The sequence below is a fragment of the Varanus komodoensis genome, unplaced genomic scaffold, assembly GCF_004798865.1.
Source record: "Varanus komodoensis strain SLA01 unplaced genomic scaffold, ASM479886v1 scaffold4, whole genome shotgun sequence".
NCBI classification, from domain to species: Eukaryota; Metazoa; Chordata; class Lepidosauria; order Squamata; family Varanidae; genus Varanus; species Varanus komodoensis.
In genome coordinates, this window is record NW_025335941.1 from 8,261,354 (window position 1) to 8,289,168 (window position 27,815).

The 27,815-nt window shown below is 37.6% G+C and overlaps 1 protein-coding gene across 3 annotated transcripts in view; it reads left to right on the forward strand.

The window, feature by feature from the left end:
- USP9X (ubiquitin specific peptidase 9 X-linked) overlaps positions 1 to 27,586 on the forward strand; it is a 94,104-nt gene extending 66,518 nt beyond the window's left edge. For all 3 annotated transcript variants that reach the window (XM_044442142.1, XM_044442141.1, XM_044442143.1), the window contains 12 exons: positions 1,250 to 1,391; positions 1,752 to 2,502; positions 3,079 to 3,202; positions 4,001 to 4,226; positions 4,930 to 5,059; positions 6,319 to 6,504; positions 9,028 to 9,248; positions 11,766 to 11,854; positions 15,026 to 15,182; positions 15,510 to 15,722; positions 17,422 to 17,517; positions 19,576 to 27,586. In XM_044442142.1, the coding sequence (XP_044298077.1) occupies positions 1,250 to 1,391; positions 1,752 to 2,502; positions 3,079 to 3,202; positions 4,001 to 4,226; positions 4,930 to 5,059; positions 6,319 to 6,504; positions 9,028 to 9,248; positions 11,766 to 11,854; positions 15,026 to 15,182; positions 15,510 to 15,722; positions 17,422 to 17,517; positions 19,576 to 19,710 (2,470 nt within the window). In that variant the 3' untranslated portion in view covers positions 19,711 to 27,586. The remainder of the gene's footprint in view (positions 1 to 1,249; positions 1,392 to 1,751; positions 2,503 to 3,078; positions 3,203 to 4,000; positions 4,227 to 4,929; positions 5,060 to 6,318; positions 6,505 to 9,027; positions 9,249 to 11,765; positions 11,855 to 15,025; positions 15,183 to 15,509; positions 15,723 to 17,421; positions 17,518 to 19,575) is intronic.
- The last annotated feature ends 229 nt before the right edge of the window (positions 27,587 to 27,815 follow it).

A 27,815-nucleotide genomic window follows, 5' to 3' on the forward strand; every position in this document is an offset into this window, starting at 1 on the left:
AAGTAATTGTACGGATGAGTGGAGGTAAAGGGTGTTGCTGCTGACAATTAAGGGAAATCTCTTTTTTGAGCCAACTTAGATCAGTACTGAAGCTGCAACTTCCCCTTCCTTTTTGACAAGTTGGACCTACAATAAATGTGGCAGTGTGAAGTGTTGCTTGTCCATGCTTTCTTCTTGGACATGCTGTTTCAGTCTTCCTGCAACTGTCTCTTCGCCATATCCATATGGGGCCAGTAAGCATGGTCATTGTGGTCAGTGAACATACTTAGTGCTCATTGTATAGCTTTGGGATTCCTCCCTCCCTTGTGTATTGAATTTTTAAAAAATTGTACTTCTGCAAACGGGGGGGTGGGGGTTCTTCCAGACCTGCTGATGGTTGTGTGTCTGAATTCATCAAATGCTTGTTTACTTGTGCTCACTTAATTGGCACAGAAATCTTAGTATTTGGGGTGTGAATCCTTAATAAGGCTGCTGACAGCTGGGACTGTGTATGAGGAGCATTAAGTACTAAGACACTGTAAATGTTGCAGGTGGTGCTAAACTGCTTGTATGAAGCACGGAGAATCTCCTTTACTGTGGAGAGAAGCACTGATAGTTGAGAAAAAATGATTGGAAATGAGAGTACAGTGGTACCTTGGCTCACAAAGGCCTCAGTTCATGACCAAATCGGGTGGGGAACTGAAATTTCATAAAAATTTTGCCACAGGTCACGAACTCTGCATTGGGTGACGATCGCGAGCCACCTGCCTTCCCTGCACTGGCGCAATTGTGGTCATGCTGGGGGGGGGGAGAGATGGCTGCAATTGCGCCAGTGTTCCCTGCCCGAGTGTGCCCGCGCCCCCCTCCCCTCCGCGCACCTTCCTCCCCCCCAACATGCCCACAATCGCGCCCATCTTCCCCACCCCCCTGCATGATCTCTGGGGTGCGGGAGATGGCCGCGATCTTTGTTGTTCTTTATCACTTTGCTTCAAAGTTTTCTGAGTAAAAAAATAGTTGCAGAACGGATTAACCTTATTTACATTGACCTTTATGGGGAAATTTGACTTGGGTCATGACCAATTTGGGTCACGACCAGAGTCCTGGAATGGATTAAGTTCGTGAGCCAAGGTACCACTGTACTATATTAATAACAAGGTATTAATAGAATCCATGATTAATGACTCACTGTTGCTTCATTATAAGACTATTTTATTTAAAATGGTAAAATTACTAGTTCAGCATACTTAACCTATTCTGCCAACAACTGTAGGTACGAATGTGAAGAATCTTTTACAACACTGAATGTAGATATAAGAAATCACCAAAACCTGCTTGACTCCTTGGAACAGTATGTCAAAGGAGACTTACTGGAAGGTGCAAATGCATATCATTGTGAAAAATGCAATAAGAAGGTAACTGAAATACAGCATGCTTTTTTTAGATCCTTTGAAAATTCTTACAAATGCAGCAGTAGGTGACTTAGGAAGACCTAATATTTTGTATAGTGCCATTCTGCAGAAGAAATTGAGAAGTACTGTTTCTTATAATTATTAGCTATAGTTCAGGAAAGATTCATTAGAATAATTCCAGACTAGTCTGTTAATCTTCTTTATGATATTTTACCTGAATCATGGTGATACATATTGACCGTCACTTGCTGTATTGTAGCATTTTGAGAAAGAAAGAAAAGGTTATTCTTACTTAGTGTTTGTAGTTGATACTGGTATTTCACAAAAATGGGTTGCATTAACCTGCAAATCTTTATTTCTTAGGTTGACACAGTGAAGCGCTTGTTAATTAAAAAATTGCCACCAGTTCTAGCCATCCAGTTAAAACGATTTGACTATGACTGGGAAAGGGAATGTGCAATCAAGTTCAATGATTATTTTGAGTTTCCACGAGAGTTGGACATGGAACCTTATACTGTGGCAGGAGTAGCAAAACTAGAAGGCGATGATGTAAATCCTGAAAATCAACTAATACAGAATGAACAATCTGAAAATGAGCATTCTGGAAGTACTAAATACAGACTAGTAGGCGTGTTGGTGCATAGTGGCCAGGCCAGCGGTGGTCATTATTATTCTTACATTATTCAGAGAAATGGTGGAGATGGTGAGAAAAATAGATGGTATAAATTTGATGATGGTGATGTAACAGAATGCAAAATGGATGATGATGAAGAAATGAAAAACCAGTGTTTTGGTGGAGAGTACATGGGAGAAGTTTTTGATCATATGATGAAGCGCATGTCCTACAGACGCCAGAAGAGATGGTGGAATGCTTATATTCTTTTTTATGAACGTATGGATACAGTAGAAAAAGACAATGAACTAATAAAATACATTTCTGAACTTACAATGACCACTAAACCCCATCAGATTAAAATGCCATCTGCCATTGAGAGAAGTGTACGGAAACAAAATGTACAATTCATGCATAACAGAATGCAGTACAGCCTAGAATATTTCCAGTTTGTAAAGAAATTGCTGACTTGTAACAGTGTCTATCTAAATCCTCCTCCAGGTTAGTGTTTTGGATATTTATAATAAGAATTAACTGACATGTTTGTGAAAGGACATGACTTTTAGCATTCTTCCTATCTGTGTTTTATTTTGAACATTATAAGTGTACTTTGGTAATACTGATTTTCCTTTAGATTAATTCTAAAATTCCAAGTAAGTTATGTTTTGATATATGAAATCAGTTTGCAGTTTCCTTGATATCAGCACAATAGATGTCTAAGTTGGTTTTTGCCTATAATTCTACATTTTGCTAAAACAGTTTGTCTTTGATAAATACAAAAAGGAGATAAAGCTATGGATATATAGATACAAAATGAAACTGAAATGCTATGGTCCCAGTGTAAATTGAAATATATTACAAATTTATAAAGATGAACTCAAGTTGACAGCCAGAATTGCTTAAAAGAGAAAGAAGCACCTAAGTCCTTTCATATAGCTTGATGAAAGAATATAAATTTACATAAGAATCAGGTTGATAATGTCAGATTTCAGTACTGATAAACACTGCAAAACAAGAAAACATATTTTGTTGTATCGTTTCTAAACAAATTTCATAGCATATTCTGTTTTTCTATAGGACAAGATCATCTGTTGCCTGAAGCAGAAGAAATAACGATGATTAGTGTTCAGCTTGCTGCTAGGTTTCTCTTTACCACAGGATTCCACACAAAGAAAATAGTCCGTGGTCCTGCCAGTGATTGGTATATTTGGCTTTAAGAATAATTCTCCAGTCATAAGTTTAATGTTTCTAGTGGTCTCTTCATTTGATATAATTTAATTTTGAAAAATTGGACAATCAGTGCAGTAAAATTGATCCATAAACAAAATACACTCTTAAGTGTATGAACATGTTAACATAATTAATATAATTAATCCTGCTGATTTTACCATAATTGAGATCAGCAGGAGGCTGTGAGAAGGGGTGGGCAACCTGGTGCACCCCATACTTGAGTAGGATTTTGGTGGGGTAAACAAGGTATGTTTGTTCTTTGCTTCAGGTTGTGTGGATGCTTAAAAGCATCCTTTTTCATCTGAACAGCTATGTTCTGCAGTGCATATTACAAGCTTTAAATGCTGTGCACGTTGGTCATGAGGTTGTATTTTGACTTCAGCACAACCCATCCTATTTTGGGTGTTGATCTTAAAACAGACTGAATGATAACTATAGTGAGTGCTGCCCACAGTGACATTCTGTGCACATGCTGTGTTTAAGGCCCAAGGGGCAGAAAATGAAGAGGAAACTCGGAGAAGAATTCTTGGGTGGTTTGGGGAAGAAATCCAGCAACCTGTTCACAGACCTTTAATCATGGTTAAATAACTGTAAGACTTAAAATGTTGTAACCTTAATGTTATGTACCTGTGAATTTTGATCTCGTATAGACTTTATAATGTGCTTGAACAGCATTTTTGTATGTTCTTATTATGGACAAGCAGTGTTCTAACTGAAATACATTGCTGTTACTTTTGGAAATGTAAGTAAATTTAATCTTTTTTTCCAGGTATGATGCTTTGTGTATTCTTCTTCGTCACAGCAAGAATGTACGTTTTTGGTTTGCACACAATGTCCTTTTCAATGTTTCAAATCGCTTCTCTGAGTACCTTTTGGAATGCCCTAGTGCTGAAGTGAGGGGAGCTTTTGCAAAACTTATAGTATTTATTGCCCATTTTTCATTACAAGATGGACCATGTCCTTCACCTTTTGCTTCACCTGGACCTTCTAGTCAGGTATGCTGAGTCCTGTATGCAGAATATAATAGAAAGACCATTCTAGATTTAGAGACCATTCTAAATCATGGTATAACAATGATTCAAGTTTTGACATAAGGTCATTTGAATAAGCCTTAAACAAAATGTTGAGGGGATTTATGTTGGTCTGTGTGCTGTAACTGATCTCATATCACAGTGATTTAGCCTGTATAGTGAGAGCTCTTATTAATGCTTGACACATTATACCCTCCTACATCTGGGTGGGCAGAAGTCAGGTTTGCTGAATTTACTTTGATTTACTGAAACACTGAAGTCCTCCAACCTGTACCAGGTGCAAAAGGCATTAGTAGATTTAAAGAATTCTGAACAATAACCAAATGTTAATAAACTGCGAGTTGAAAATCCCTGCCAATATACAGAAGATCTTTCAGAGATTTATGATCATGGTCTGTCTATCTTGCCTTACATTGCCTATCTTGCCTTACATTGCATGCATAAAAATTGAAGAGTTTAACCACAGCAACTTGACATAGCAGGAATTGGATGTTACTAATATTTGATGTTACTAGACGTGAATGTCTTTCAGTACATTCTAATTAAAGGTATGTCATGCATCTAGTTGCTTCCTGAAAAGGGCTTAATGAAGAAATGTCTCTTTTGGTCCAATATGTGTTGAGTCTGTAAAAACTTTTAACAGAAACATGCCATTTTTGTTTTGTAGGTCTATGACAATTTAAGCTTGAGTGACCACTTGCTGAGAGCTGTACTGAATCTTCTTAGGAGGGAAGTGTCTGAGCATGGGCGTCATTTGCAGCAATATTTCAACTTGTTTGTGATGTATGCCAACTTAGGTAATGCACTGTCTACTTCATCCCAGAGGTTTTGCCGATCACATTAATTGTTCACCCATAGCACTAATTATTTGCTTATATTCTTGCTATCTAAACTTGCCTATTTTTGACATCATATAATTTCATCTGAAACTTCATGCCAGATTTTCTGTGTAGCCCATTAGATCTTTCATGATGCTGCACAAATTATTACTAATGACTTAAAACATTGGTTTTTTAGCTATGATCTGAGATTCCTTGGGTTCTTCACTGAAAAGAAGTGGTGGCAAGATTCCTTGAAAGATGCCACTATAGGACTCTTCCCCTAAATTCACAGCTGGAAGAGAAAGCATGTTGGATATTGTTTTAGAGCATATTCTTAGTTTTATATGTGAGCAGCAGCTAATATGAACTGAATGTGCACTCTAGCATGTTGCTTAACTTCAGGGTCGTCTTTAATATTCATGGATTACTTAGAAGACAGTCTGATAATAAATGGTTTCTTTTGGTGGTCTCTGTGCATATGGATTATGCATCTCCATGGAGCCCCATTCAGGAACCTTCTGTAACTGAGGATTATCTGGTGAGAAACTACTGCTACAGTTACATCCTAGATGTATTCTCACTTATTCTCTCAGTTTTCTTTGACCAATAACTGGTAGTAGCTGAGATGATGATGGCAACTTCTGGTACAATTGCATGCATTAATTGTATTTTCTAAACTTAGTCTTGCTAGTATGTGGAACTGAGCCAAAAAAGTATTAATTTTAAAAATCTTTTATTTAACATTTGTATGTCTTCACATAGCTGTTAAGCTTTTATAAGTATTAAGGATTTGAACACAAAGCAGGTGAACAGCTGACTTCTGTAGTATTTACCTAGTTGTTTGCCAAAATGATTTCTTTCATCAAACATGACTATTTTGACAAGAAAATAGAATCACGAATATTTAGTTCAGCAGTTCTAAATAATTTATTAAAACTAGTAACTGGTAAGTTGACACTGACTTCATATAGAGCTAAATTTCATAAACATACATTTTCTTGGATCAGAAATATTTACTGTGCAGGCTAATGACTGACTGGATTGTTGAGGGTACAGAATATCATACTTGCATTCATACTAAATGTTCATTTATTAATTTCTCAAATGTGAGTGGATGTCTGAAATTTGATACGGTATGTGCATGAAATCATAGAAAATGTGACTGAATTCATTAGGTTAAAATATAGTTAAGTTAGTTGTGATTATTTTTCCTCTCTTACTACCTTCTTCTTTAGGTGTAGCAGAAAAAACACAACTTTTAAAATTAAATGTGCCTGCCACATTTATGCTTGTGGCACTGGATGAAGGTCCAGGTCCTCCAATCAAATACCAGTATGCTGAACTTGGCAAACTGTACACTGTGGTATCGCAGCTAATCCGCTGTTGCAATGTGTCATCGCGTATGCAGTCTTCTATCAATGGTACAGTTAAATACAAATTTTATAAATAGAATGTATTTGTAATGAAAATTGTGCTGTGGCTTGCTATTATTCATATAATTTCTTAACCTTTTATCTGTTATACTGAGCTGTGTTCTAGATTTGAAGAACTTCTCAGTGGTTTAAAATAACATTCCCATTCAGTGCAAAGAGATATCCATTATGAGTTAATACCTCCTGCCACACAGGTCAGGGAAGCAACCTATGACCAGGCTTTTTATCTTGGTCCTTGTCTCTGTGTCTTTTCCCAGTCAGTTTGTTCCTTACTTTCACCTAGGAACTTGTCTCGTACTTCTTTTCAACAATCTTTTATTCAGGCTATGTTTTTCTTTCAACACACACATTTTTGCTTTCCTTTCCTGACTCTCTTGTTCCTTCACCACAAGATGGCCCCATCTATCAAGAAGAGTTCCAAGCCTGGAAAAGAAAATGAGTGGTCAGTAAGGTAAATCATACACATACTTACCCATTGCTCACAGCCTTAGCCTAAAGGGCTGCTAGTTCCCGTCTCCTACAATGAGAAGTGTAGGCAAGGATCTTTGGCACCTAGAAAGGCCTCAGCAGTTATAGGAGGCTTTATAAATACATGTATAAATAAATAAATGGTCAAGACCAGTGTCCTACCAAAGCTGCCACTGAACTACTAATCACTCTGCAGTACAGCAAACTCAGCTGGATCAAAGCAGAGCCCTCATGGTATGATGATACAGGATCATGTGCCCTATTCCTGTCTTGAAAGAAGCCAACTGAAGTATCCTGAAAAGTCTGCAAAGGGTGTGTAAGCAATTTGAGACTGGGGGCAGGAGCTGGAGGAAGCCACACAACAATCTTCCATTTTTCTAGGAATGTGTGGCCTACAAACAGAGCTATTTTCAAGAGATGCTATAGGGTCACAGTAACCCCCTTCTAGTGACTCCTTCTACCTCCCCAGGGTAACTGGCTAAACATCACTACCAAGATCAGTTCTTATCCAAGGCCATACAATAGACCATTAAACTGGAATTGGCTCACCTCCCAAGAAGATGACAGAAGAAATGTAGAAAAAGGCCTTCTTTTAGTTCCTCCTCTTCTTTTGCTTCCCTCCAGCCAAACAAAAAACTGGAGAGGACAATTAAGTCTAAAACTTCCAGTATAACTAAGTTGCCAATCTATATGCTGAATCAGTTCCTGATTCTTCCATCCCTCATCTCATGACCAAGGCAAACATTTTAATTCAAAAGGGATCTCTCTAGAGCAGTTTTCTGAATCTTCATTCTCTTGTTTTCTTAGATGGAACTGTGTGAATATGATTAGATAAGGGAACAGTGGCAGAATTTTCTAGTATAAGATTATTTAGCTATATTTTCTTCCCATCCTACCTAAAGCTATGGCCTCCATAGACATTAATTCTTCTCAGGAACCAACCACGCAGCCTTCCAAAAGCAATTCATTGTTTTCAGAGTCCACATCAATTCCTTTTCCTTCATCCTTTGAGAAAATGGTTAAAGCTAGATGGAAGGTCTCTTGTTAAAGGGACTTCAGTGTAGCACCAAAACATTATTCCTTACTAGGATATCCCTTAAGGAACCTCATGAAAAACATACTGAAGCAGTGATGGAAAAAAAAAGCTCAACTACTGCTTTGACTCTTAGAGCTTTTTCTACAGCTTTCTTTTTCTTCTAAGCCACTCTCCTATTAACTACATTAAGAAGTTGGATAGTCTCTCCTTGCTTTGGACTTTTCTCAGTTAAACAAAACATCACCTTTCACATCAGGTGTCACACAGGATTCCATATTTGTAACATATTCCATTGCAGCAACCACCGTGCTAAGATGTTTGGTTTTATTGAAACACTGGAGTATTTACTTTTCTTTGCATATTCACTGCTTTTCTCTTATTTCCTTTTATAGCCTTCTTTAATACACTTTCATTTAGAAAACTGTGTTTTGACTGTGTTTCTATACCGTTCAAGGAACAGAATTCCATCCTTGCTGCCTTCTATACAGTTTTTAATTAGTATGTAAAAAGGCCAGATGGAGTTAGATGATTGACAGGCAAAAACTAGAAGCTTATCTGCCAGTCCTGTTTCTGAACTATACTCCATGAAGTAAGGAGGAGCCTCAGTCAGCTGTTTATTAGGCAGAAAAGGTGGCAGTACTAACAAGATGGAGGACATGCAATTTACCCCTTCTGGGTCACTGCTGGGGTTTTGATCCTCATTTCATCCATGCTTTTCATAACCATCCATAATGCTTTCTGTGTTGGTAGTTGTAACAGTATCAGATTAATATGTTTCTCTCAGGTATTGTCTAAATCACAGGTAAGCACCTATGGAAATCTAGCATGGAGCACCTAGCTGAGCATCTATACCAACTGGAGAGAAATCTTAATTATGTTAAATAGCTAAAGTACCATAAAACTTTCCGTGATGTAATTCTATACAATAACATTTTCAATGGATACATAATACCCTACAGATCTCTACAGCTCAGAACAAAATTAAAAGTACAAATGTTTTGTTTTAGGTAATCCTCCACTTAGCAATCCCTATGGAGATCCTAATTTATCACAACCAATAATGGTACTTCAGCAGAATGTGGCAGACATCTTGTTTGTGAGGACTAGTTATGTGAAAAAAATAATTGAAGATTGCAGTAATTCAGAAGAAACTATCAAACTACTTCGCTTCTGCTGCTGGGAGAATCCTCAGTTTTCATCTACAGTCCTCAGTGAACTGCTTTGGCAGGTAAAAAAATGGACAAAAGCTGTATTTTATTGAAGCACCTTACATGCAAAATGTCACTGGATCTATATTTTTCCCAAGTCATTTGAAGGGTTCATCATTTAATTTATTATAACTATGTATGCCCCCTTTGCAGCCATATTTTTCAAAGTGGTTGTTTACAATGTATTTAAAATATAATGCAAAACAAGGAATCAGTGTTGAAGTATATCAAGTCAGTCACTTAAACAGCCGCAAGAATCATTTAAACTTACAACCTTGAAAGAAAGTCATTTGCTTCCACTAGCATCTGATAAAATTGCTGGTGTGTACTCCTTTATTTGCTGGTATCCATATTCTCAGCTGAGTAGGCAAACCAGCCTATGTATGTTGCATCCAAAAACCTGTAGCACATAACTCTTGAAATTGCTATTTGGTTCTTCAGATTTTATCACATAAGCAAAATGTGGTTGCAAAACAACTTTATAGCTCATTATCAGGTATTGTATTTTCTGTTACATTATAATGAAGTAAACAGTTGGTGAGTTAACACGATTCTAAGCCATCCATGTGAATAAGCTATGCAGTGTCGGTTGTTTACTGCACCATCCATGGTATGCCTGACAGATGAACAGGCTTGCCATTGGTTGTTCTACTCCTTCTCCCTTAGTTGCCAACCAACACTGACACATATCTCAGAGGAGAAATTGTGGCAGAACCTGTCTTGCCTCCTCACCCTGGCCATCTCCCTGCTCTGATCCTTCTCATTCCCTGGTGTTTATTTGGTTTGTTCATTTTTGTGCTGGGGGGTGCAGGTGGTTGGGAAAGGTGCCTCAGAATATGCAATTGGGATTGTAATTATTTTGTTGTCAGTGCACTTTCATAGCTTGTATATGTGGTCTTGCCTGGTTGATTACTTTGTTTCAGTCGTCAAAGGGAACGCTGAAGTGGAGTAGACATCATACAGGGAAATGACCAAGGCAAGGCTGCACATCAGCTAATAAGAAAAGAGGGACCAATTAGCACAATTCCAAAGCAGGAAAAATGGAGGGGAAAGTGCACCAAGAAGTGGGGGAACAAATTCCCCCTTCGGCAATGTGATTTTCAGGCTTTTAAAATGTTGAACTGACAGTTGCCCATGTCTTCCATCTTTTCAGCACTTTTCCACTTATTCCAAAAGAGTTATTAACTTCTCTCCTTTTTGTGGTTCCTTTTATGGCTTGTTTTCATTGCATTTACTGTGGCAATTACTGCAGTTCCATGATAGTTCTGACCCCCCACCTCCCCATAAGTAGGCAGCTGTGTGAGTTGGAGTAAATGGGAACCCATGAGGGGACAGGTGTAAATTCTGTTGGTGTAGGTCCCTATTTGCTCCTTCCCATTTGGCCATCCTTGAAAGGTTTTTTTGTTTTGTTTTGTAAATTATTTGCATGATTCTTTTAAACTGTGGCATATACACAAATTTAATAGCTGGGAAGTAAATGTCAAGGAGATCTCTGTACCATCAGTAATGGCGCAATTAATGCAGCTGTGCAAATTTCCCATCTATTAATTTTCCAGCCCTTTGTGTATATTTACCAGTCATAAAAATTATGCAGATATTCTTGATGGGGTTTTTTAAACTCTTCAAAGAGGCAGAACAGGATGCCAGCACCAATGTGATTTACATCAACTTCCTTACTTGGGGCACCATTCAGCCACTTCCACAGATTTTTTTTAACTTTTAGGGAGCCACAGTGATTGCCCCAGCAATTAAGTGTTCTGAAAAGAAAGGGCAAAAGGGACAGGGAGGTAATATCTCCTTTCTGGAGTAGCTGCTGACCTCAGCAAGTTTTGAAAAGCTGGACACTGAGAATGTCATTAAAATTCAGATAATGACATTACTCAGTGGAAGATACTGTCCCTGATAGCTTCACCTGCTTCTTTGGCTGTTGTCCCCATTTTCAGTGCTTTGCCATGTGTTCCTTTTCTCCTTTAGCATTTTTTCCTCTCTGTGTTTGTCAACTATGTGCAAATTAGTTTATATACAGTGTCCTCTTGAATGTTTTCTAGTTTGCCTGAGTGCTCCTTTTGACAGCTGAAACATACAAGGAAAATGGTCCGGCTAGACTGTAGGTTTCAGACAGCTACAAAAGTGCTCTCCTGTGCATTTGGGAAAAACTATCATCAAAAGCAGCAATAATTAGGAACACATTTAAGACTGATTTTTTTTAAGAGCAGCAAACAATGTCACTCTAAACTGCCATTTAGGCATCAGTAGAGGGACAATCACTTGTAGCAGCACTGCGACATCATTCAGATCATGATAAAAACCATGGGTTTGATTCTGAGAGAGCTGTGACCAACAAACATTTTTTGGCACAACTGGATTTACACATTGTGATAACCCAACATTAAATAGACCATGCAGCAGGGTTATTTGCAAACCAGGTTGCAGTGTTGCCCCCATCCAGATATCTATTGCTTGATCCCCTTTCTAATATACATTTAAATTATCTGAAGTTGTTTATTAACACTTTCTTCGAATTCTGCCTTTTTAAGGTTGCATATTCTTATACATATGAACTTCGACCTTACTTGGATCTCCTCCTACAAATCTTGTTAATTGAGGACTCATGGCAAACTCACAGGTTAGTGTTTGGGATTCTTATGTTCAATACAATTTTCATAATACGGGACTTGTGTGGGAAAGCCCATCTAATATACACGGGTTCTTCCACACTCTTATTTATTAAGAATTTTAAAAAAAATTACATCACTTTTCTGCATAGTCATCTTCCATTGTGACTGGTGCTGTATGCATTTTGGCATTGGGTGAAGAAATTTTATTTGTTCAGGCATCTAAAACAGTTCATATGATTTTTAGCTGGTAGAATAGGTTTTTTAAATGGCTTTTCAGTTTTATTTATTGTTATGTCATTTATTGTTTTACTTTTAGCTCTAAATATACTTTTAGCTCTAAACTGAAGCTCAATCCAGACAAGACGGAGATCTTGTTGGTGGGTGGCTCGGGCCTCGGGATGGGGGACTTGGGCCTTGTCCTAAATGGGGTTGCACTCCCTCTGAGGGACAGGGTTCGCAGCTTGGGAGTGCTCCTCGACCCTGAGCTGTCACTAGAAGCTCAGGTGATGGCGGTGGCGAGGAGCGCCTTCCTTCAGCTTCGGCTGATCCATCAGCTGCGTCCCTTCCCGGAGAACGACTGCCTGGCGACAGTGACACACGCGTTGGTAACTTCCTGATTAGACTTCTGTAACACGCTCTACATGGGTATACCCTTGAAGACAGTCCAGATACTTCAATTGGTGCAGAATAGAGCTGCCAGGTTGCTGACGGGGACTGGGCGTTGTTCTCATATAACCCCAGTTCTCCGTCAGCTTCACTGGCTCCTGATTGAAGTCCGGACCCAATTCAAGGTGTTGGTTATGACCTATAAAGCCCTTAATGGCTTGGGACCTGGCTATCTAAAGGAACGCTTGCGTCCATATATGCCCTCCCGCCCCTTGAGATCGGCAACAGATGCCCTTCTCCGGGAACCCTCTGTGAATGATATTAGGAGGGTGAGTACCCAGAGGAGGGCCTTCTCTGCGGTGGCGCCCCACCTATGGAATGTGCTCCCCAGAGAGGTCTGCCTGGCGCTGTCGTTATTTGTTTTTCGGTGCCAGGCTAAGACCTTTTTATTTAAAACTTATTTTAATTGTTAACTTGTTATCTATTTATAGGTTTTACCAGATGTTACCGGGCTTTTTAATTTTTAATTGTTATTTATATGTTTTAATTACGTTGTGAGCCGCCCCAACGCTTTGTTGCGATGGGGGCAGCATAGAAATGTTTTAAATAAGATAAAATAAAAAAATAAAATATAGATGCACATAAAAATTATTGTGTAATACTGTAGAATCCATATTTTGGATGACAGGGTTTAATTTTTTATTAAAATGTTTTAAATATTCCATAAAATCTATATAAATGTTTGCATTGCTAAATTGCTCTATCATTCTGTATGAAAATATTGATTGAAATTATCACTCAGTTATAGGAGAATGGGGGAGTTCTCAGAAAAATGACAGTTGGGTAAGATAGTTGAGGAAAGTTGCTGCATGGGGGAATACCTTGATCTTGGCTAGCAATGAACTTTGCATATATATACAATAGTACATGGCAAACACAGTCTTAGAAAAGGCATTCCATTCTGTAGATTGGGAAAGGGGAATATCTTTAAGATGATGGCTTCCATATACAGGTGCTCTATAATGGCATAGCAGACAGCATCTTAAAAGAGAGGCTTTATCTGGCTTCATTTCAGTTTAGCTTAAGGTTTGGGTTTGCCCAGAAACTGCTTACTTGCCCTGATGTGTAAGGAGGAGGATGGGGAAGTATAAACATGCTAATTCTTCTGGACTTCTTGACAGCTTTCAGTGCCATGATTTCCTTCTGGAGAGAAGGGATTGGGACACCGCACTTTAAAGATTTAGCTCCAATTTGAGTGGCCATTTCTAGAGAGTGTTAGTGGGTTCTGTTCTATTAGTGAGCCCCAAGGCAGTTGTTACACTGCTGTGCCAATGGATTCTCTGCTCACATCCCTCTGTCTCCCCTCTCCCTAGCTTTTACTGTCTTAATGAAATTACTGAGCTCATCCTGGGATTTGAACTAAATTATCACTATATACACGATGTCCACTTGTATTTTTCCTTTGCATCAAATTCAAGTAGAGTTGTGGAGGTGTCAACACAGTGTCTGAATTTAGTAACAGACCATGTGAGGCTTTATTAATCTGTATCTTGGTGCAGAGAAAATGAAATTTATGTTGGTGGTTCTGTTGCTGCCTTGGGGGAGGAGCTTTCCCTCTTCCCTTAAGAATCAGGTATCTAACTTGTGGGGTATTCTTAATGCTTGTTCATTAAAAACCCAGGTGACTTGTGGCACATAGCTGGTCACTAGTTGTAAAGACCCTTTATAAACCCAGTGAGCCTTCCACAATTATCCATGCTCAGACCCAATCTAATTTGGCATGTGGTGTCTCCCGTCAGCAGAGAAAGAGGGAAAATGAGAAGAGAAGGTGCTGATGTTAGATGGTGTGTTTCCTCTCTTCCTTCTTGCCCCCTCTCCCCAGTACTGGTTCTCTATCCCTGTTTTAAAGGGTTGAGTGTGGATCTTTGCTTATGATGCCTTACTGCTGGATATGGGAGAATAACATTTTTGCTAATTCTTCTGTCTCCCTGCACCTCCTGAAAATTTGCTCTGAAGGATTGTGGGACAGCATGAGAGATGGCATACTGAGTTGTAGGCGTACAAGAAAAATAGGTGAAGATCACCTCTACTCTGTATCAGTCCCTTCAATGAACCAATGGATCGAATTATCAAAACGATTGAGCACCCAAATGATAGAGGAACAAGGAAGCCTTATTTCTGTTATGTTATATTATGTTTGGCTTGGAGGGGAAGCAGGGATTGCCCAACAAGATTCACTGATCAGAGGAAAGGCAGATCTTCCTGTTTAAGATGCTGTTCTTATCTTTTGGGTCTAGAAAATGGAATAGAGAAGTGTTAATTAAAAGAGAGTCTCCTTTAGCTAGAAGTCTCCAGCCTTTCGACAGACTGGAGACATCAAAGGCTTTTTGTTTTGTGGATCTGGACTCCTTTAGAAAGAAGTGTGGTGTTTTAAGTGGATTCTGGAGGTCAGCATCCTAGGCAAAGAAGTGTGTATCATTTGGGGGGGGGGGCTTTCAGTATTACAGCATTTATATGAGGATTTGTGACCTTTGTGAAATGTTGACCTTTTGGTATGTTCGGTTTCTTCTCAGGATTCACAATGCACTTAAAGGTATTCCAGATGACCGAGATGGGCTATTTGATACCATTCAGCGCTCTAAGAACCATTATCAAAAACGAGCTTACCAATGCATAAAGTGTATGGTAGCTCTCTTCAGCAACTGTCCAGTAGCGTACCAGATCTTACAGGTAAATTCAGTGTTTTCCTGATGTTAACAATTTTTCTGCTTCAATAATTGAGAATGTTTTATTTTCCTAAACAAAAAATTAAAAAGTCTTCATCAAAGAGAGTGAGCAGAGCTGGTGAGCATATCACAAAACTCCCTGCAAAATTGCTAAGCTAAATTGAGTAAAATGTTAAATTCCATTCCCCAAAAAGGTTAATTTCTCAGTTAAGTTCTATAGTTATTGGAGTCATGAATGGGAAACAATGCACCCTATTGGAAAACTGTGTTGGTCTTAGATTTTTGAAGAACTCATTTACAAATATTAATGGCTTGTTTTTTCTCTGTTCAGAGCAATGGAGATTTGAAGAGAAAATGGACCTGGGCAGTAGAATGGCTTGGAGATGAGCTTGAACGTAGGCCGTATACTGGCAACCCACAGTATACTTATAACAACTGGTCCCCACCAGTCCAGAGTAATGAAACATCTAATGGGTACTTTCTGGAGAGATCACACAGTGCAAGAATGACCCTTGCAAAAGCTTGCGAGCTGTGCCCAGAGGAGGTAAGGCGTTGGCTTGTACCCAAAGTTAATGTTCACTAGAGGACAGATAACTTACATCATTAAATTCCTTAAAGAATTATATGTTGGTTACATAGTAGATATACTACAGTTTAATATGCAGTTAAAGTTGCAAGTTTATAAGGTTTTTTAGCCCCTTAATATGCACTTACTGGTGCTGTTCTGTTGTAATTCATGACCAAGATGCTTAAACATTTTTCTAAGTTTAGATTTGTTTTGATTTCCCTTCTAATATCTATTGAAAATATTACACTTGTGTTGCTATTTAAGCCATCTTGAAGGGAAGGGACTGGCATTTTTTCTTGGCCTCTATCACTGAATGCCCAGTTTCCACTTTTAGAAAAAGAGTGCTATTCCTTAAGAGATGCTGGTATGTGCAGTTGATTCAAAAGCTAAATAAGGTGCTCTTATTCATGTGATGGTATATAGAGTGAAGGTAATGAACGTTGGGAAAAATGGAAGACTTGGCTGTATGCCTTTTGATAGCTATGGTATGCATTTATAGTAGTAGATATAAACAGGTTGAATTTTTTCCTATTTTCTTGAGAAAATGGGACATAGTGTTGGTATTGAAATTTTTGTTTGTAAGGGTGTTTGCTGGAGCACAGAACTCTGCTTGGCAGCATGTTACTTTTGGAGGGAATTCAGTTCTGTCCCTTTTTGAGTCATAGAACTTTTACATAGATTTGTTGAAACATAATTTCCTCTAATTAAGCATGGTGGCCAGTATGGCAATGCAGCATGGCCATCACACATAATGCTATGAAGAATACCCTGGATATTGATTTAAAAACTGGAAAAAGATAGTCCCAAAGACCTTCCCAAGGAGGACTTTGCATTCACAAATCTTTCCATAAAAATACAGAGTTAGAAATGGTTGAAAGCCCTGGCTGTTAAAAGCAGGAGGGCAGGGCACATATCTCTCTAGGGCATATGTTGTTCCTTTTCTTATTATGGTTGAGAATCTCTTCCAACAGTGCAAGGAACAGCTGCTGTGCAGGTCAAGTTTGAGGCTGCTACATAGCTTGCTCCATAAACAACCCTGAAACTTTCCCCTTCTCTAGTATATTAAAGGAGATAAAAAGAACAGCTACCTGGAGCAGGGCCTTCTCTGCGGTGGCGCCCAGATTATGGAATGCGCTCTCTCGAGAGGTGTGCCTGGCACCAAGTTTATATTCTTTTCGGTGCCAGGTTAAAACCATTTTATTCAATTGCTATTTTAAAAATTAATACTTTTAGCATTAACGGTTGCTTTTTTATTTTTGTTTTTATATAATTTTATGGAATTTGTATTGTTTTATTTTTTAATTGTACATTTGTGAGCTGTCCCGAGATGCTGAGGCATGTGGTGACGGCATATAAAAGTTTTAAGTAAGTAAGTAAGTAAGATTAGCAGTCTGGTGATCAGAGTGTGGGCTTTTAAAAAGCAACAAGCCTTCCCTATCCTGTGTCTGCGCCACTTAGTTTGGGGGATACTCCAGGAGTTGCCTTGGGAAAGAAGGGAAACAGAGCACCTTCACATAAATGATTTTTCACATGCTCCCACGTTGTAATTTTTCATACGACACTAGCTAGTGGTGAGATAATATATTTATTTTAGGAAATTACCTGCCATCAGAAAATAATAACAAGACAGTGTTTAATGTAAAAAGGAGTTTTAATGAATGTTTTTCATTTTTAGGAACCAGATGATCCAGATGCCCCTGATGAGCATGAGTCCTCTCCACCAGAAGATGCTCCACTATATCCTCATTCACCTGGCTCCCAGTTTCAGCAGGTGAGCAGAAATGCATCTTAAAGAAATTTCTTTCAGTTCTTTTAATATTCATGTGTCTTTTGCTTACACTTGATTAGAACTATATTGGGAACACTATTAGGCACAAGGTAAGTACTTCACAGCTATGTAGTAAAACAGGAGGCTCTGGGCACATTTTGATCTTTGATAAGTGTTTTGAACACTGTTATTATTAATTTATTTTCTCTCCTGCCCAATCACCAAAGCTCTCTAGGCAGTGAACAATAAAAATAAATACAATACAATCCAGATTAAAATGATGAAACATCATAAAATTATATTAAAATTGAAAACTTGTTATACCCAAACAACTAAAACCATAACATACTGCTAAGCCTCAAAAATAGCAGCTGGCAATATCCCCACTACCCCATGTGCTTTAGGAGTTTGTAGATGCCTAGACAAGGAGAAGAGTTTTAACCTGGTACCAAAGATAATACATTTGGTGCCAGACAGTCCTTGATGGGGTGATAGTTCCATGCCTTGGGAACTACCACAGAAAAGCCCATCCACCTTGTTGATACCAGCCAAGCCTTTCTTGGAGTTGGCACTTGGAGTAAAACCTCAGAAGCTGAGTGTAATTTCTGGGTACACTGTGACTGGAAGAGGTGTTCCATCAGTATTGTGTTCCCAAGCTATGGAGGGCTTTATAAATTAAAACCAGCACCTTGAATTGTGCTTTGAAAACATATAGGCAGCTATGGCAAGTGGCCCTGGATTGGGGTTAGGTGTTTGGATTGCTTGGTCCCAGTTATTAGTCTAGCTGCTGCATTTTGCTGGGAACTGGTTGTCTAGCCAACTTTTTCCATACCTTAAGCCATGGTCACAGCCAACAGCAGAACCTAAATTTGCTTTCATGTAAATCCAGTAAATAATTTCCAACATGTCATGTGTTCAACTGATGATGCTTTTTAGGGGAACACTTTAGAAAGCAAATGCATATATTCCAAATGCTTGAAATTATCTTCTAATGGAAATTTCTGGACACTGAATTTTGATTCTGCTGTGCTATAATTTACTATCTGACTTCTTGTCCTATAGTTCTAATCGATGGAATCAAGCTCAGAGCTAGTTCAGGCTTTTGAATTTTAGTATATTCAAATCTTTCAGAAACCAAAAATGACATATGATATATGAAATCTAATTCATGAATATGGAGCTCCAGGTCAAAATGTGCATACTCAAGCTTAAACCTCTCTTTAAGGTTAAATGCCTTTATAGATTGAGTTAACTTTGAAAAGTGAAGATCTTACTTTGGCATTAGCTGTGCTTGTAAGTCATAGGTAACAGCACTGTTTGTTCCCTTTTCTTTCCTGAATTGTTTATTCCAGGTCTTTAATCCATTAAATCCCTTTCCTGCTTGTTTGCTTTCATCTTGTTTTTGTTACTGATAATTGCAGTAAAATAGTTGATACGTGCTATAGATCCAATCCTCTCAAAATTAAACTCCATTATCCACTAGCTTCTTTATCAATTAGTGTGAGGTGCCTTTACTTTCTCAGAAGAGCTGGCTTTTTTCACCTGTTAACATACAAAATGGCTCTGTTTTTATTCCAGTTATATTCATAATTGTAAGTTCACATTACATCAAGGTGTATATATGTTTACACTGACCAGTTTAGTTTTGTTAATGCTTAAAAATTTTATCATGAGCCATTTTTAAGTTTGGAACAAGAATCCTTCTTGGACAATAATTCACAGTTAATACTTCCTGCTTCTCTACACAAATTAAAACTACCTTCTCCCAATCATTTCATTTTTGGAGACCTATTTTCAATTCAGGATATTTATCCTATCGTATTGGTTAGCAATTTTTCAAATTCCTCTTGCTTCAGCCTCTTGCATGAAGGCGAACTTCAATGCAAAATTTATATTTTGGTTTCCATGCAAATTTATTTGGTCTCTAGCTTTATTTTATAGGCAAGTGTATTGCTCTAAAGGTTTTTAAAACAGTGGTATTAGCAAGTTCACCAAGTTGCTTTTCTGTTTAAAAGAAAAATAGAATACAATATTCTTAAAATACGTTTTTTTCTCTTATAGAATAATCATGTGCATGGACAACCATATACAGGCCCAGCAGCACATCATATGAACAACCCTCAACGAACTGGCCAACGAGCACAAGAAAATTTTGAAGGCAGTGAAGAGGTTTCACCGCCTCAGACAAAAGAATAGTAGAAATGCACATAATTAACTTGCTCCATCAAGACTGTGCACCCAGGCCTTACAGTCCAACTTTTCTCTGTGTCTGGCTAATATTTAGAAAAAAAACTATTCCTAATCAACATGGAGTGAAGAGTCTATTCACTGTCTTATCTGCAGAAAATTGCTGTCAATATATAACCTGCCTGCAGTGGAAAGTGTATAGTGTTTTGTAATAAATGGCCTGATGCTAATGTGTAAATGGCAAAGGTGTATATAGTATATTAATGTTTGACTGTTAATTCTTAAGCAAGAAACATTTTTTGTCCTGATGAGACTCACAGATCTACAACAATTAATTTCTTGATATATCTGCTGCGCTCTACAACCAGTGTTGCCTGCCTAAGGGCAGTTGGATCAACTCCTTCCCCTCTCCACGAAAAGTAAGCCTCTCCATGTCAACCAGAAAAATAGTTTCATGTAATTCTTTGCCACTGGAGTCGATTTTACTATGAGCAGCGTAATGACTGGTAACCTTTTAATTATTTGGTTGATGTGGAAAATTGGTGATGTAACATTGTTTCTAGGTCTTTTTTCATTGCCTTTTTCATTCTGGTATTAGGTTAATCACTTTGAAGCTATAGTTAAGCTGCAACATTTAGCATGGCTTCACACCAGGTTAGTGTAGCCAGTGAGGAAATAAAAATGACAGTTGTCCCAAAGAGACAGCTGTCAAGTTCAGAGCCTTTTCTTCTGACATCTAGATTATAAAGCAGGGAGGGGAGGGTTGGGCAGTGTGACAGACAAGTGGTTTCCAGTTGCACATATGTTCCTCACATCTAATGTTTGACAGTTTTGTCTCTGGGTGGGATAAAAGAACACTTAGTTTTCAGTAATAGGAAATTAAAAGATTTAAAACAAATATGCAAATTTTTGCTATGCCAGGATGCCTGGAGCATAATAGACTGTATTTGGTGTGCTTGTTTTGTTTCTTTGGTAGAGCTTATTTGATAAATTTCTAACACTTTCCTTTCTACTGCACTGCAGTGAAATGGAAGTCAACAAAATCACACAATACTTGTGCCACTGCACCAAGTAAACTTGCTGGTTTTCCGCTCATTCACAATTCTACTTGAAAGCAAGAATTGTCTTAGTTCTTTATCCATAAGAGAGATCTTAACCTTAGAAGCAGGGTTTGATTATTAAAAAAAAAACACAGCTACCGGTTAGTCAAATACAAATCTGAGGTATCTCAATTCCAGAGTAAACATTTGTTTAAAGACTTCAAGGAACACATCAGTAAATACTGTATTTAAATTAAAATTGGTAACTTGAATGTGTGTAATTATTTTGAAACCTGTCGAGAAACCAAATACCCCTGCAAAACAGATACAGCCCACCCTATACTATTTAAATATTTGCTGTTTTATTTTATAGAAATTATTTTGCTGAATTCACAAATAGAATTTGATTTAAGAAGATCATTTTTGTCCTGTGGTGTGTGTGTGTGGTTTTTTTTTAAACACTGCACAGGTATTTGAATTCTGTGCACTATACTGAATTCTGGAACTAAAGTCGCATTGAGATTTGGTGGACAGAAATTTGACCCTTGACAAAGAATAAAAAAAGGAAAACTGTAATAGTTTCTTAATGTGACTATCTTGTACTTTTTGTATGTTTTATATATACATATATATTTAATGAGCACAAGCTTGATGGTATTTTTTACAATTGAGTTAATACAAACAACGCTGCTTATCAAACCGAGGATTTATAGTTAAAATGAACAAAGTGAGAAAATCACAAGTGCGTTCTTTTGCATTTAGTGTAATGAGATAGTCTTAAATCATTTTTAAATATGCTATGTAGCAATGATCACTTTACCCTTCCAGATTTTCTTTAGTATTCATGTTAATTGTTATGCTTCTAATAGCACTTAATTGGACTGGTTCAGAACATTTGAGTGAAACATTCCCCATGTATTTGGGTATGTTTACTACTTGCTCAAATCAAACTATTAATCTGCTTTTGTATTAAGAGCTGCAACAGTTCTCTCATATTCCCTTGGACCAGTAATTATTGTTAAATATATTATTTCAAAAGTTATCTTTGCATACAGAAACATGGAACTTGTTACTCTGGCCTTGGAAAGAATGATGAAGTGTGAAGTGATTGTGGAAATGTTTTTGTTTTGTCTTATTTTAAAGAACACTTTATTTTCACAAGGCTGTAACTTGCTTTTCCCTTCCATGGGAAAACAAGTTTTCAGATGACCAGTTTTGGGGATATTGTGGCTAATCTTTTTCCCCTGGAAGAGACTCTTCTGAGATGATGGCCTCTTTGAAATTAATGTGTAGCAGAAACCTGAGAAGTAATTTCCGTCCTTCTGTCCTTCCTCCCTTCCTTCCCTCCTCCCTTCCTTCCTTGGAAAAACACCAAATTTATTTCATTTTAAGTGAAAAATGTTCTAAAAGAATAATGCATGGTTCTGTCAGCTTTGGCAGCAGCCACTTCAAAGCTGTAATGTAATACCTCAATATTAATGGCACACATTAAAACAAGTCCTCAAAGTGCCTAAATGTTTAATTTTACTTTTCCACTACTTATTAAATCCTGTTTTTTGTTTGTAACAGCTAATGGAAAATCCCTGTCTTCCATAAAAGTGATCCATCCAACAGTAATCTTACATTTTTCCTAACAATTTGACATTAAATGTAAAGAAATTGAACACCTGTAGGAAAAGCTCTTAGTGTGTTTGTAACCAGAATGTGTTTATGTAAATAGATTCCTTCACTCTAACAGGAACAGTTCCATGTGCAAATGAATCTTTTGCCACTGTCTTCAGTGAGTAATCTTTCTATTTTCTGTTCTCGTGTTAAGCCAACCTAGTTAAGGAGGTATGCATGGCTGCCAACTTGCTGGGGAATTGTTATATACTGTCACTTTGAGGAAGCTTTTGAATGCCAAAAGTCATGGGAGCCTCACTTTTTTTAAAAACCTAGATTCTAGTTTTTAGTGGTTGTGGAAAGAACTGAAAGCATGTCTGCAGTGTCCTCTGAAGATTCAAAAACCAAAAGATAAAAAGACCCAAAATGGAATTTTAAACCTCATAATTCATAAGCCATGTAATGTCTTTTAAAACTGACCATGAGTTTTGAAGAATTAGCTTTAGAAATGCATGTATTAATTTGGTTTGCTTCCCAAACAGAATTAAGTTGTAACTAGTAAAACCTTTGCAGGCAGTGTATGTATATGTGTATATGTATGTGTGTGTGTGTGTGTGTGTGTGTGTGTGTGTGTGTGTGTGTGTGTGTATATATATATATGTAATAAGACTTTGGGTGTCATTTCTTCATGTAATTAGTGCATTATGAAGGAAGAAAAATATGTATTTGAAATTTTAAAAGGTAGAAATACAGTAGGTAAGTTGTTGTTCTGCTAGATGCACCTTCCTATGGAACTGAACTTTACCTTGTGACTACCACCACAGTGGTATTTTCAAAATGGAATTGCACTTTAAGAACTTACTGCAAAATGTTCATTGGCATTAGTGTCTGTGTTTCCTAGAAAGTATATTTTCCTAGTTTCCTGGGTGGCACAATGTACTGGGGTTGTCCTCTGCATAGTTCCTATGTATTTCAGTGGCACTCGAATAAAAGTAGTGCTGTGCTCCTGGGACAAGCCCATCAATTCTCATGGAGATGGAGTTAAGAGAACTTTGTTTCTCAAGTTTTGTATCATTTATATACATGCTGGTAGCATTAGGAAACATGACTATATGGCTAACTTATTTTTCTTATTCTGTAGGATACATCATGGGCATTTTTAGCATTATTAAAGCAATTTTGTGAGGATCCATATTCTTTTTATATATTTTATAGAAATGGAAATATAAGACGTTAGAAAGTTCTCATAGCAGAAGACAGAAGTACGAAAGAATTGCAAACACATTTCTCCTGAATGGAGATTATGGCAGATAACAGAAAACAGAGGTGGCATAGAGCTGGTTCATGATGCCCTGTCAACTTAATGACCTATTTGTAAAAGGGCCATCTTAAGAGTTAAGTATCCTGACTAGAGCTTTCGTATCACCATATGTGCAATAGACCAGGTCCTAAGAACTGTTAATAGGAAGAAAATTGCTGGCGGTTGAAGATTGCCCCAAAAGTTGTCTTCTGCATCTTAGGGGATCTTCATCTTCCAAAAGGCCTCTTTTAAGGGTTGAGGTGAGGACTGTGGAATGGAAGGCTTCTTGGAAAGGAGGGACTCTTGGTCAAAAGACTATCCTTGATCACCATTCCATTCATACAAGGCTCCTTTACCTGAGTTAGGGCCTTCGCCCCTCCCTCTGGGTCACAGCCTATCCCCATACACAGTGAACCTGCAACTAGTAAATGATTTAGGAGGATGCACACAGCAGGAGAGCAGGAAATCTTTTGCCTGTTTCCTTCCTTCCATGAGTAACCTTAAGCTGCAACCCAGTGTTTTTCAGTGGTTAGTTCACAAATTATCATGTGTTGATCAAATGTTGTAAATATATGTCTGAACAGGCACTTAGCCTGCCATGCTCCTCTGGCGCTTTCTGCTTCAAGCGTTTTTACCCACTGGAGCCACTAACAAGAGATAGGAAAGCACTGCATTGCTATATGATAGTTGAAATGGGTCAAAACCTGTATTTGTTCCCCAGCATGCTCAAAGGAGCTTAATGAATTTCCTTTTGAAAATCACATACATAAACACTGCTGCAGAAAAGAAAATAATTCTACTTTTATGAATAAATACTTGTACTGACATTGTTCCTTTTCCAACTTGCGTTCTCAGAGTGAGTAGCTAGCTAGTTTGCTATCAGATGTCAATGAACTACTTAATTCCAAAAGTTTTATATGCTGTATTATAGAACTGTAACTGGTCTTAACTTATTTTTGTGTCATTTCTTTCAACCTTGCTTCAGCAGGGTCAAAATGAGGATAGTGTATTACCAGAAACTGGCAATTCCTGGCCCAAGAAGATAGTTGCAAATGCATTTCACAATTTTGGCCAGATCAGCAAAAAGTCATTGTTCTGCATGTTTGTATTGCTATGGGTTTGAACCAAAGTGGATTCCTAGGTGCTTAACTAGCAAACATAGTAGAATTATAACTCAGGTAAATTACAGGGTAACATAACTCTGTTAAGAGGATGGTGCTTGATTAAACAGGTGTAGCATAGTGACTAAAGAGTCTTGAGCTACAAGTCACAAAGATAACAGTTCAAATGTCACCTCAGCTATTCACTTGGTGGCCTTTAGGGAGCCACTCTCAGTCCCCATCAACTGTAATATTGGGGGAATGATGTTCATTTAGCTCAAAAAGCTGTTATGACTACATCTAAATAATGCATATAAACTCCATTTGAAACTCAGCATGATACAAAGTTAGAATATTATCCTTCAGTGAAATTATTTGTCAGTATTGACACTAACACTTGCATCCAATTTGCTGTCCCATTCTTAAGTTTAGCTTTCCAACTAACTGGCAATCTTTCTACTTTGAAAGGCCCTGTTCAGATAGAATTTGCTGTTTATATTAACACTCCCAACCAACCCTAAAGATGTATTCAGGGGAGGAAATTTTACCATGACACTCCTGTCAGTTACAGGAGCAGTGTGAATTCTGTAGTTATTTTGGATGGAAAGGAATCTTTCGGTCACAGCAATCACTGCTAGTGACATACAGAGCAAAATGTTTTTGTTTAAGGTCACCCTGAGTACTCTTTTTAGCCCACTGGTGATTATGAACGCAAACAGCTTGTGTGATCCAGCCTATACATCTGTCTTCTTATCTGCCATAATCATTCTGAATATATTTTCTTCAGTTCTGCATGGTACTGCTTGAGTTTCCAATATGAGCATTAAAATTTTGTGTAGTGGTGTTAATTACTGTATCAAATTGGTGGGCTTATATATCTTCATTTTACTACTTGAAGAGCTGTTTTTAAAATGCTAGGTCTTGTTCTTTATGTCTTTTTTTGAATGGCTTTTCCCCCCTTGTAGACGTACTTTTTCCACTTTAATTCCTACTGACTTTAGGTTCTCCCTCTCCAGCCTCCCAAAAAGCCACCTTAGGTGCCTACGAGTTCCTTATGTGTTAATTCCACATTTGATTTCTGTACCTGTAGCTGCCAGTCTATCCTATACTAGTTCATTCCTGGAATAAGTGCAAAATCTAATTTGTCCATTTTTAAGTTCCTGGTGTTTACATTGCATAAATTGGCTGCTAAGTTTTCAGTATTATACCATGTTTGCCTGACTTGAAACACTTCAAACTGCACAATAATTACATTTTACAACTTTGTTAATTTGTTCTCTTTGAAGTCAGGATTGAAAAGGGAGGACTAGTGGGTTTCAGCATGGTTGCCAGCACATTCTGTTTGCCACAGATACATTTCCTTTGCAGTTTTCACCCCTAGGTTAGTGACAGTTGATTTTCTCCTACAATAACATTTTGGGTTTGGGCTCCTGTTTGCTGACCCTTTTAAGATGATCGGACTTTCACTGACATTTCAGATAGACAATAGAGACAGTTAAGACTTCCTGGAAAGAAAATAATATTGCTATATAATGCCCACATGTACAATTTTAGGGAAGCATACTGTTTTCATCTGTTAAGCCAATGGATATCCAGTCAATGAATTGCTTCCATATGCTTAGCCTGTGTATTAAAACTTTTACAGGTAGTTCAGCATGGAAGTTATTCCAGCTATAATTTCTATGTATTTGCGGTACAAGCTATTGTCTCTAAGAATGTCTCATTCTCTTGACGTGTATCGTAAACATTCTGCATTTTACATGTGTAGGGTATTTGAAGACTAGTATCCAATTCAAAATAGGCAGCGATAGAACAACAGTATTTTATCAACATATAATTGACTGTCGCCATTATGAAGACTCCAGAATGTAACTAAGGGAAATTCAGCTGACTTTTGCCAAAGAGTGACTATAAGCATTTTCTATTTGCTTTTTGATGGGACAGATGAAAATATAAATTGTATTCCAAATATATTTGAATGTTCCTTTTATTTGGACGGATTATTACAGTACAGATCACATTTTTATTCTAGCTTGGGAAGCAAATGATGGAACCTTTGTCCAAACAACTATTTCCAAATTATGCAACTGTTTAATCTTTTCATCATTTTTATCTGATTGACTAATGCTGTCAAGATTGTTATGTTTTTATGTGTGGAAGAAAACAGGTAATCCTTTACTTGAAACTTTTCAATCTTTGTATGCTGCAAACTAGGAGATAGGGAGAATTTGCTGCAAACTAGTTTATGGGAGATAGGGAGAATATTTCAGTTTGTAAATCTTCTACAATACTTTAAAGTGTAATGGGCAAATTCATAGTTGCTGCTCACACAATGGGACTTTTCTCTCCTTTCCCCCACACCACAACTACATCCATGCCCTTCTCTAGGACCTGTTCTGGAGAGTCCCATAACCCTCCAAAACATTTTGAGAGTACATGGCAGGAGAGGCAATTGTTTCTTTCCCTGTGCTTATGGAAGTCATTCTGCCACTGGGGGAAGTGTTAACTGGATACAAATCAATGCCTTCAATGTTTTTCCTTCCTTTCCCTAGATGGGTTATTTTCAAGCTGTATATCCCTTTTAATCCTCACTCCTTTTGCTAATGGACTTGTATAAACATTTTGCATTTTCTAATTTTGTTTAAGGAGTATTCTATAGGTGCTTATTAGATCTGAAACATTTTTAACTTGGAGTTACGTATTTCTTGCTTCTGAATACTGAGTTTGAACTTAAATATTACCATTTGGTATCTGAGTGACATTTGATTTTGAAAATTTGGAATGTTGAATTATGTATGCAACTGTTCAATTGGGGAAAAGTAAAAGAATGAAAAGCAACTTTCCATTTTGGCAACTGACATCTTGATACAAAAAACTAGTAGCTACAAGTTTTGTGAGCATTAGATTTTCATTAGCAGACTCTGAAATTGCAGTACTAAATTGAAAGATTAGTAATGAGTGAACTTAAAAGTTGTGTTTTCAGGGCCACTGCAGTGATGTTGTACATTGAAGTCAGGCAGCTTCAATGTGACTAGTGAACTTTTTGCGTTTCATCCTGATCTAAACATGGAT